This window comes from Aotus nancymaae, unplaced genomic scaffold, assembly GCF_030222135.1.
Source record: "Aotus nancymaae isolate 86718 unplaced genomic scaffold, 86718_ANA_hifiasm-v0.15.2.pri h1tg000021l, whole genome shotgun sequence".
In the NCBI taxonomy this organism is placed as follows: domain Eukaryota; kingdom Metazoa; phylum Chordata; class Mammalia; order Primates; family Aotidae; genus Aotus; species Aotus nancymaae.
This window is the reverse complement of record NW_026988433.1, coordinates 11,794,391-11,804,898: the sequence shown is the minus strand read 5'-3', so window position 1 is coordinate 11,804,898 and position 10,508 is coordinate 11,794,391. Positions and strand designations below refer to the sequence as shown.

At 53.1% G+C, this 10,508-nt stretch overlaps 1 protein-coding gene across 7 annotated transcripts in view; it reads right to left on the bottom strand.

Moving 5' to 3' along the window:
• Positions 1–3,134: 3,134 nt before the first annotated feature.
• CAMKK2 (calcium/calmodulin dependent protein kinase kinase 2) overlaps positions 3,135–10,508 on the bottom strand; it is a 59,095-nt gene continuing 51,721 nt past the window's right edge. For 3 of the 7 annotated variants that reach the window (XM_064379691.1, XM_064379694.1, XM_064379692.1), the window contains 3 exons: positions 10,298–10,398; positions 9,727–9,769; positions 3,135–6,322 (listed from right to left, as the gene is read on the bottom strand). In XM_064379691.1, the coding sequence (XP_064235761.1) occupies positions 6,152–6,322; positions 9,727–9,769; positions 10,298–10,398 (315 nt within the window). In that variant the 3' untranslated portion in view covers positions 3,135–6,151. Of the gene's footprint in view, positions 7,261–9,726; positions 9,770–10,297; positions 10,399–10,508 lie in introns of all 7 variants that reach the window. The other 4 variants (XM_064379695.1, XM_064379697.1, XM_064379696.1 and 1 more) reach the window with 3 other exon arrangements.

Below are 10,508 nucleotides of genomic sequence, written 5' to 3'. Positions count from 1 at the left end.
TACCTCTGTAGTTCCAGCTACTTGGGTGGCTGAGGCTGGAGGATCACTTGAGCCCAGGAGGTTGAGGCTGCAGTGAGCTACGATGGTGCCGCTGCACTCCAGCCTGGGCGCCACAGTGAGACCCTGTCTGAAAAACTAAAAATAAAAAGTGCTTGCTTGGGCTCAAGGGTCAAATGGAGCTGAAATGTTTAGAAGTGGTGATAGGGTCTGAAGATGTCTGCTGAAATTCACATGTTGGGAACTTAATCCCCAATGCAACAGTATTGGGAGGTGAAGCCTTGGGGCGGTGACTCAGGACTGCGTGGCCCTCGTGAATGGGGCCAGTACCCTATAGGAGGGGAGTTCATCCACTCTTTGCCCTGCCACCCTCTGCCATGCAAGGACAAATGCTCCTCCCTCCAAAGGATGCAGCATCAAGGCACCCTCTTGGAAGCAGAGAGCAGCCCTCACCAGATACCAAACCAGCCGGCACCTTCATCTTGAACTTCCTGCCCTCCAGAAGTGTGAGAAATCAATTTTTGTTCTTTACAAATTACCCAGTCTTAGGTCCTCTGTTACAGCAGCACAAAACAGACTTAAGGCAATGTGTGTGTCTATGATCTTGCCGGTTAAGGAGGGATCGTCACTGGCTGTCTTCTGAGGTGGGAGAGACGTTGTTCAGCCTCCTCTTTTACAAAATAAAAATGTGAAAGCAAGCCAGTGTTGGGGTGAGGGATGGCTGTGGGGGTCACTGCTCATCTACTCACCGGAGTTACCTCGCGTTCAGCTATGCCACCCCCTCATTGGGGCCCCCTGGTGGCCGCCTCCTAAGTAGCCGACCTTCGGCCTCATATCCGGGGATGGGATTCCAGGAGTCCAGAAATGCCTAAAGCGCTGCTGCACGGTGATGCACCTGTGTGCACTTCCTGTCGCTTTCGTCAGATTCATGAGAGCTTTAACAGGAACTCCCTGCTCCTGACCCTTAAAGGCCAGGATTTCAATGTCATATTTCTGCAGCGATGGACAGGAATCTCAGACTTCATCTGATGCCCCTTGATAATGGAAAAATGAGGTTTAAAGCCAGGAAAGCAATGCAGAGAGCCCTCGAACCTCAGACCTGGAGAAGCAACCATTCTAAAACAGCTTCTAGATGTGGTGAACACCAGCAGGGGCTGGGCATGGGGATGCGTGCCTGTAATCCCAGCACTTTGGGAGGCCGAGGCAGGAGGATTACTTGGGCCGAGGGTGGGACCAGCCTGGGCAACATATAATGAGACCTCATCCCTACAGATAATTTAAAAATTAGCCAGGTGTGGTGGTGCACACCTGTAGGCCCAGCTACTTGGGAGGCTGAGGTGGGAGGATTGCTTGAGCCCAGAAGTTTGGCCAATGTAGTGAGGCCAAAAAATTTAAAAATTGGCCGGGCGCGGTGGCTCACCCCTATAATCCCAGCACTTTGGGTGATGGAGGCAGGTGGATCACAAGGTCAGGAGATCAAGACCATCCCAGCTAACACGGTGAAACCCCGACTCTACTAAAAATACAAAAAATTAGCCGAGTGCGGTGGCACGTGCCTGTAATCCCAGCTACTCAGGAGGCTGAAGCAGAGAATTGCTTAAACCCAGAGGCAGAGGTTGCAGTGAGCTGAGATCGCACCACTGCACTCCAGCAAGACTCTGTCTAAAAATAAAAATTAAACTATCTGGGTGTGGTGGCAGGCCCCTGTGGTCCCAGCTACTTTGGAGGCTAAGATGAATGGATCACTTAAGCCTGAGAGGTGGAGGCTGGAGTGAGCCAAGACTGCCACTGCACTCCAGCCTGGGTGACAGAACGAGACCCTGTCTCAAAAAAGAAAAAGAAAACCCAGAAGGGTTTTGCTGGCAAATTCTAACCCTTGGACGACTGACTTTTTGGAGCCTCACCTCACAGATGATGATCCATAAACGTGGCTAATGCCTACCTCATGGGGCAAAGCATCATGTGGCATGGCAGGCCATAGCTCAGTGTGACTGAGACTGCTCGGGGGCTACGCACCTGTCTGGCCTCCACCAGAATCTTGCAATTACCTGCCTGCAAGAACAGTGCTGCTCAAACTTCAGCATGCAGATGACTCACCTGGGGAGCAGGTTTAAGCCAAGCCTGGGCATCTGCCTTTCTTTAATCTTTGGGACAGCGTCTTGCTCTGCTGCCCAGGCTGATGTGCAGTGGCATGATCACGGCTCACTGCAGCCTTGACCTCCAGGGCTCACACAATCCTCCCACCTCAGCCTCTCGAGTAGCTGGGACCACAGTCATGCACCACCACACTCGATTAAAATTTTTTTTGAGATGGAGTCTCGCTCTGTAGCCCAGGCTGGAGTGCAGTGGCACAATCTCAGCTCACTGCAACCTCCGCCTCCCAGGTCCAGTTCAAGCAATTCTCCTTCCTCTGCCTGCCAAGTAGCTGGGATTACAGGCACAAGCCACCATGCCCAGCTAATTTTTGTATTTTTTAGTAGAGACGGGGTTTCACCATGTTGGTCAGTCTGGTCTTGAACTCCTGACCTCATGATCTGCCCATCTTGGCCTCCCAAAGTGCTGGGATTGCAGGCATGAGCTACAGTCATGGCTGCCTCCTGCACTTCTTTTTTATATTTATTTTTTTGAGATGGAGTTTTGCTCTTGTTACCCAGGCTGGAGTGCAGTGGCATGATCTCAGCTCACCACAACCTCCACCTCCCGGGTTCAAGCAATTCTCCTGCCTCAGCCTCCCAAATAGCTGGGATTACAGGCATGCGCCACCATGCCTGGCTAATTTTTTGTATTTTTAGTAGAGACGGGTTTTCTCCATGTTGTCAGGCTGGTCTCAAACTCCTGACCTCAGGTGATCCACCTGCCTCGACCTCCCAAAGTGCTGGGATTACAGGCATGAGCCACCGCGCCCAGCTGACAGCTGCATTTCTAGCCCACACACTGAGTAGCGAGGTCCTAGGCCATGCTGTCAATTCGAGATTTGCTGAATACAGTAGCTCTGACTTGGGCATCTGACCTTGCTGTCAGCCTGAGGAAGGAATACACACATCAGGGCAGATGGCCTGAATACACAACCACCAATGCAAACGCAACAACCAACACAAACACAACAACCAGCACAAACATCCCAAACAGGCCCCAGCTTTGCACCATTTTGCTGTCTGTTTATTTCAACTTTACAGAGAAGCTTAAACATCTGTGGAAAAACACCAAAGGCTTATTTTTCTCTTAAGTTCATGTACTTTTTAGTGATAAATACACAGTATTTAACTCTGTACACCTGATAAAAGGAAAGTGCATAGTAGAAAGGGTCAGGAATGAAACAGAAGCATCGGGCGTTGAATCGATCGTAGAGTAGAAAAGTCGGCAGTCCCCAGAAACTCGGCCTCCAGCTGGAGCGGGGAACCAGCATACCCTGAAACTTCCCTAGCACCTTGGAAGCAAGTGGAGGTCATGATTCTTCCACTCGGCAACGTGAAGCTCCCCACTGGAAGCTCCCCACTGGAAGACGAGTGAGAGCGACAGGCCGGGCCTGTGTATCCACCTGCACAGGCGTTCCCCTCCTTGTTCCAGAAAGGCTGAGGATGGGAGCCCTGCCTCTCGGGAAAGGCCAGACCAGTGGGGACAGACCTCTGCAGCCCCAAGTGTCAACAAGGGGCTCGATAAGGCTTTCTGGGAGCCACTGGCAACTGGTAGCACGGAAGGGGGGTGCGGAAAAGGGCCGAGGAAATGGAAAGTGGCTGGAGGGTTTGTGCTTCCTTCGAGGCCACAGGTGCAGGTCACAGGGTGCTTACACCAAATTGGTCCCACAGATAAGCCAGCAATGGAGGAAATGATGGGCGTCCTCTGTGCCCACGGGAAGAGCTGCTCATAACAGCGCCTCCTTTCCCGACAGAGCTGGCTTTTGAAAAATCAGTGTGCTCTGAGAGAGAGTGTAGCTCAAATGCTTTGTGTTTACCTTTTGGCTTATCCTTTGCAGGTGGGGCAGGTCCTTTCCACAGCTTTCTTTGGTGTTTCTTCGTATAAAAAAAAAGTCATCAATGTGGGCCTCTCCCACCCCACTGCCCCAACAGCTGGGTGCTGCCTGATTGCTGGCATTCCCTGGAAGAAATCTTAGATGGAAGTTTCCATGGTGGGGAGAAATGGCATTGTCGGATGCAGCTATGTAAACAAGAGAAGCCCTGCCGCAGCTCTGAGCGCTGCCGCCCCCTGGGCCAGCCACCAGGCCAGCCAGAGCCCACAGGCAGGCTGGGCATCAGACTAGGGACCTACTGGCTTTAACCTCTGCAAGGTGCTTATTGCAAACTAGCCAAGCCCCATCTAGTGCCAGGAGGGCTGGGACCATTGAGTCCTTTCCCCATAAATGTAAAGAAGAAGTGCAAGAGGAAGTGCTGGGTGACAAAGACCCAGCAAGCAGGCCAGACGACCCTCTCTAGATGACCTGTCCTTTGCTCTTCAAAGCCCACATTCCCTAATTCTGAACTGCTTATAAGATAACAAGAAAAGTCTGGCTAAACTACAGTCAAGAGCTTAGTTAGGATCTATGGAAACCAAGAATGCCCAGGGCTCTACGAACGGGCTGGGCAGGGGTACAAGGCCTTGCCTTCATCTGAGAAGTCCTCACACCAGGGCTGATCAGATGGAAACGACAGGGAAGCGGAGTCTTCCGAACCCAGTTCCTGGTACAGTCTTTCCCCAGCTCAGATTCTGCCAAGCGCTGGAAAGCAGAGCTGGGGATCTCCCAGGGCGGAGTCCTTCCAGCTTTCCTCCCCGTCAGCTTCACCCTCCCCCACCCTGGCTCTGAAAGGAGTCACACTGGAGCCTCAACCAAGCTTCCCAATATTAATTGGAAGTCAAAAAGATAAACCCTGCCTTTCTGGACTTTTAGCTACAAAGGGGAACTTCCCGTGCCCAGCCCTGGTTTCCTCATACCCTGAGGAGTGCTGTGGGTTTCAACCGTCTTCTCTAAAAGGGTGCCAAGCTTACTGTGTGGAGTCTAGGGAAGCTCAGATCCTCAGGAGGATCACTTGTGTGTCAGTCCAGTGAAAGCATTTCCCAACTGGCCCTCCAGAAACTGGGTATTTCATTGACCACAACAATCAGCTAGGATTTAAAATGAAAACAAAACCTTAGCAGTCTCTAGAATACACAGGTTATGAACTAGCTAAGCTGCTAATATATACAGACAGGCATAGGTTTCATTGGCTCTAACTGATCACATGCCTGAGCCGTGAACTAGATCCTGGAAGCTCTAAATCATTTCTGAACTATTGTGCTCTAGAGTTCAGTCTAGTTAGAGACTTGAAAATATTTTTTGTTTAATCTTAAGCCTTGTAATGTACATGGAAGCATAGGATTTCACCTGAAGTTTTTGTAACTTGACAAAGAGATTTACCAGAGCTCAGTCAACTATCTCAGAAACCTGCTTTCAGCAGCTGTCATGAAGAAACACGTTCAGTCTTTCAGGAGAAACTTTTCCCTCCACAGCTGCCAAATACCCTTCCAGGCTTGGAAAATCCCCTTCTAGAAGCACTTACTAAATTTCAAGCCCTTTCTGTTTTCCTGACTACAATTCTACCCATTAAAAAAATTTTAAAATCCTTCTTAGAAATAAGTTGCATCAGAGCTCCCTGCAGCTACTGAGGGCCAGCCCCACTCTGCCTCCTGGAGTCCACAACTCTGGAAGGTGCCACGGTTTGGGTTTGCACAAGGAGCCACATCTAACCGCCTACTCCCTCTCAAATGCAGCAACCACCTCCATGGCCTCAGAGTGTCGGAGTTTTTTGCTCATTTTCCCACAGTTGTCAAACCTCACACACACTCAGTCTATCTGACACGGTCCTGAAAATCACAATGAAGGATTTTTGGCATAAAAACGTTTTAAAAAGCAACTGTCCCAAAATGCACATGGGTTTGGGTCTGCAACTCCTCACACCTGCCTGTTCAGCCAGCCAGCGGCCAAGGTCGACGTCACGGAGTCAAGTCCTTTTTTTTTTTGTCCCCTTTAAAACAACAAAGGAAAAAACAAATAACCAGAGATGACGATCAAGGCTCTACACACGTGCTCGGTTTCCGTAGGACATGCTGCTATGGAAACGCGGGTGTAGCAGCCCCCGCAGAGGCGACGCGGCGTGCATGCGAGGTCGAGCGGTCCAGGCAGCTACTCGGACTCCATCGCCTCCTCCAGCTGCGGTGGATGCATGCGTGCGGGGGAGCCGGGGGCAGGGGCCCCGCAACTTTCCACGCAGGGGCTGCCTTTCACAAGAGCACTTCCTCCTGCCCTATGGGGGGCGGGTCGGTGCCCTGGAGGTTGTCTTCGCTGCCTTGCTTCCTGCTCACCGAACAGAAAACCAACGTTAAGACTCCAAGATATGCCAGCGAGGCTCTTGAGCCAGCTGCTCCCACATCTGGCCCCCCCTGCCCAAGTGAGCCATCGCACACCCCCTGGAACGTGATCTACATAACCCAGTCTTTGAGATCCTCTCCCCCTTTTCTTTGCTCACATACATTTTTCAAAGAAGACTCGGCAGCCAACCCCTCTGTAAATGAAAGACCAGCATCATCTGCCAAAATTAGCAAGGAGCTGTACAACATTGCAAAACTATGTAACACCAAGAATCACTGCACAAATCCCAAGTAGAACGTGCCCCCACCCCACCCCACGGTGCCTGTCATGCCAGATTCTTAGGTACCTCGACCCCCCACCTAGGTTATGAGCTCTAGCAGGGAAGGGACTGTGACACTTGTCCTCAGTCACCAGCTGTTGAGTTCCTTGTGTGTGTGTGTGTGTGGGGGGGGGGGGGGTGATCAGGGCCTCCCCCGTGGCCTGGCACACTGCTGGCCCTCAGGAAAGGGCTGCTGACAACTGTTCCAGTGATCCTCCCACCTCAGCCCTCCCACAGCCAGTCCTGGGGGAGGACCCCCTCAGACAGAAAAGGAGGCCCCTTCCTTCCTGGAAGTGGAGGGAGGAGAGCCCCTATGTCCCTGAAGAGCCCAGGCTAGAGCCGCCGGTGTGACAGCGTGGATGGTGTGACAGGTACGAGGGGAATCCCCAAGGAGGGGCCCATCCCCTCACCACCATCACACAGCTCCCCCGATCTTAGGGAGGCCACTGGGCATGCCACATGGGTCACTGTCTGTCCTTCCCCAACAGCAATCTGTGTCTCCTGTCCAGGCGGGAGCCTGTCCTTATGCAAGGGAAGATAAAGCGTGATGTCTGGCTTGCTATGTTTCTGATGAAGGCGGCAGGGAAGATCCGGGGAGAAGGCACTGTAACAAGACATCAGGTCAGGCCTTCAGTCTCCACCCTCGCAATTGCCTGTGGGTAGGGGCTGGGTCTTATTGTAGACGGCAGGGGGGCCTCCAGTCCAAGACCCCCAGTGTCTGAATCAGCTCTGTGAGCTCCCATGACCAAGGCATCCCACCTGCTGGGGGCTGAGGGCAGGGGATCCCAGGTGACAGGAAGAAGGGGCGGTACAGCCCTTTGAGCCAATCTCCATCTACTGCTGTCTTGCAATTTTGATCTCATTGAAAATAGGGCCAGCCTCGGTGGCTCATGTCTGTAATCCCAGCACTCTGGGAGGCCGAGGCAGGCGGATCACCTGAGGTCAGGAGTTCGAGACCAGTCTGGCCAACATGGTGAAACCCCATCTCTACTAAAAAAAATACAAAAATTAGCCAGGCATGGTGGTGAGCACCTGTAATCCCAGCTATGCAGGAGGCTAAGGCAGGAGAATCACTTGAGCCTAGGAGGCAGAGGCTGCAGTGAGCCGAAATCATGCCACTACACTCCAGCCTGGGCAACAGAGCAAGACCCTCTCTCAAAAAAGAAAATAGAAAAGAAACCAACAGCAGACTTAGCAGACTTGCTCCCAGACGGGAGGTAGCCCCAGTCTGGTGGCAGACCCTAAAATGGAGACTGAGAGGAGGAAGGCCGAGGGCAGGCCAGCCCACTGGGTTTCCACTCCATCGTCCCGTGAGGCTCACACCAAAGGCCAGGCTGCCCAGGCATCTGTCTGGGCACAAGGTGGGGGACTTCGTCCGCCTTCTGAGGTGCTGAAGACCAGCTCTGAGGGATTGCCATTTTCCCTGCTCTATGCTGGAGGGCAAGGTTTCTCTCAAAAGCATAAGTAACTCCCAAACAGGTGTTCCTCCTCGATTACCACATAAGCCCTGACTCCCTACTCCCACGGGATGGGTGGCCAATCCATTGCATCTCGTAAGCCAACTCCTGACACCTGTACGCCAATGTTCATAGCATCAGTCTGCATTCAAGAGCCAAAAGGTGGAGACAAGTCCATCTGCAGGTGAATGGATGAACAAAGTGAGGCGTGTCCATACAATGGAATATTATGTGGCCACAAAAAGGCATGAAGCACTAATGCACATAAAAGCATGGATGAACCTCGAAAACATGATGCTAAGTGAAAGAAGCCAGACACAAAAGGCCACGTAGTGTATGATGCCATTTATATGAAATGTCCGGGATAGGCAAATCCATAGAAAATTAAAAGGTGAGTGGTGGCTCGGGTGGGGGAGTTGGATCGGGACAGCTCAGGAGTGTAGAGTGTCTTCTTGGGCTGGTGAAAATCTCCTAAAGTTGACGGTGATGATGGCTGCAGAACTCTGACTGTATTAGAAAGCACTGAATCCTACACTTCCCATGGGTGAATGACATGGTATGTGAATGATATCTCAATAAAGCTATTTTCAAGAAACAGGGCCAGGCGCGGTGGCTCACACCTGTAATCCCAGCATTTTGGGAGGCCAAGGTGGATGAATCATGAGGTCAAGAGATCAAGACCATCCTGGCCAACATGGTGAAACCCCATCTCTACTAAAAATACAAAAATTAGCCGGGCGTGGTGGCACCTGCCTGTAGTCCCAGCTACTCGGGAGGCTGAGGCAGGAGAATCTCAAATCCGGGAGGCGGAGGTTGCAGCGAGCCGAGATCGCGCCACTGCACTCCAGCCTGGGAGACACGAGGGTGACTCCATCTCGAAAAATAAAAAAGAAAAAGAAGACGCTGCCTGGAGCGCCCACCGAATCAGGTGGCCACGACGGGCTCAGTGGGAAGGACAGTGGGGTCCCCACCCACCATGGCACCTGCAGCAGTGCCCAGCAGGTTCCCCCAGTCTCATAGGACACAAAGCCTCATCTGTCCTGGGAGGTTCTGGTCACCGGGCTGGATATGTGTGTGAAGGAAGCGTGGCTGACAGCAAGAAGGTCTGCATCCCACTTGGGTGAGAGAATGCTTACATTACTTTGCAACAGGCAGGAAGGGGATTTATTTCCTAGGTCTAAATACATCAAAGAAAGAAGAGTGGAGGCCAGAGAGCCCTGAGCGAAGAGCCACACAGTGCAGCATGCCTGACCTATGCTCTGACCATGCGGACTCGCTGGGGCGCCCATGGGCCCCATGACAGAGCTTCAATGCCATTGACGTGCACTGAGAAGACATGGGTGCCACAGGGGTCTTCAGACCTGGGTGCATCCACAGGCATTCCAGCTGGAGCGCCATGCACCCACAGCCCCAGCCCACATGCATGACTCACCATCGGGTCCAAGCCCCCGAGGCCCCTCGTTCTAATACTGGGTCTGGAGGCCCGTGGTGAGCCTGGCCACAGCGGCCCAGGCTGGAAGGAACGTCTGCCTAGGTGAGGATGCCCCGTGCTCTGCAGCTGCCCCCACCCCCAGGCCCCAGCAGAGGCTACGGCACAGGCAGGCAGGCATTACCTTGAGCTCAGACAGGGGCTCACATTCCCTGGCTGTTTTTTTGCTGGAATCACCAGAGGGAGGGAAAAGGGAAATGAGAAGGGAACCTTGGGATCCATGGGATGCCCGTTCCCCCACCCCAGAGACACTCAGACCCCAAACACCAGCTTCAGAGAGCTGGAGCCAGGATGGTGTTGACAGCCGATGAGTGGACACCTCTGCCTGGACACACGGGGTCCTGAGTGAGACCACACTGCTCACTCACCCATCGCAGAGCCTCAACCTCCCCATCAGGCACTCATGCTTCCCGGCCCAGAAAAGTGCTTTCCTTCCGACCGCCCAGAGCAACCCCAAATACAGTGCAAGTCCCCGAGAAAGGTAAACTTCAGGTGGCTTAGCCATCAGCAAAAGGGGGTGCGCTGAGCCCAGGAAGGGGTGCTGACTGCCCCGGTGTGCCAGGCGGCTTTCATCTGAGTCTCTCCAGATGGCACCACTTCAGGGAGGGCCTGTGCAGAGTGGGCTGGGCAGGGCTGCCCCAAGCTCAGCCTCCAGCCACCCACTCCCCGACCCAAGAAGGCAGGCGGCCACTCACGTGAGCAGGTTTCCAGGCGCTGACAATGAGCGCTCCTCCCGCCGGCTGCCCTCAAATGGGTTCCCAAAGGAGCGTTTCCGTATCATGGTCTTCACCAGGATCTGAAGAGGGAGAAAAGAGGAGGTGGCAGGTGACTGCCTGGCAGGTGGGGGCGACTCCAGGCAACACCCTCCCTCTTCCTTCTCCCCAGCCCCTGCCAGCTCCCAGGGCT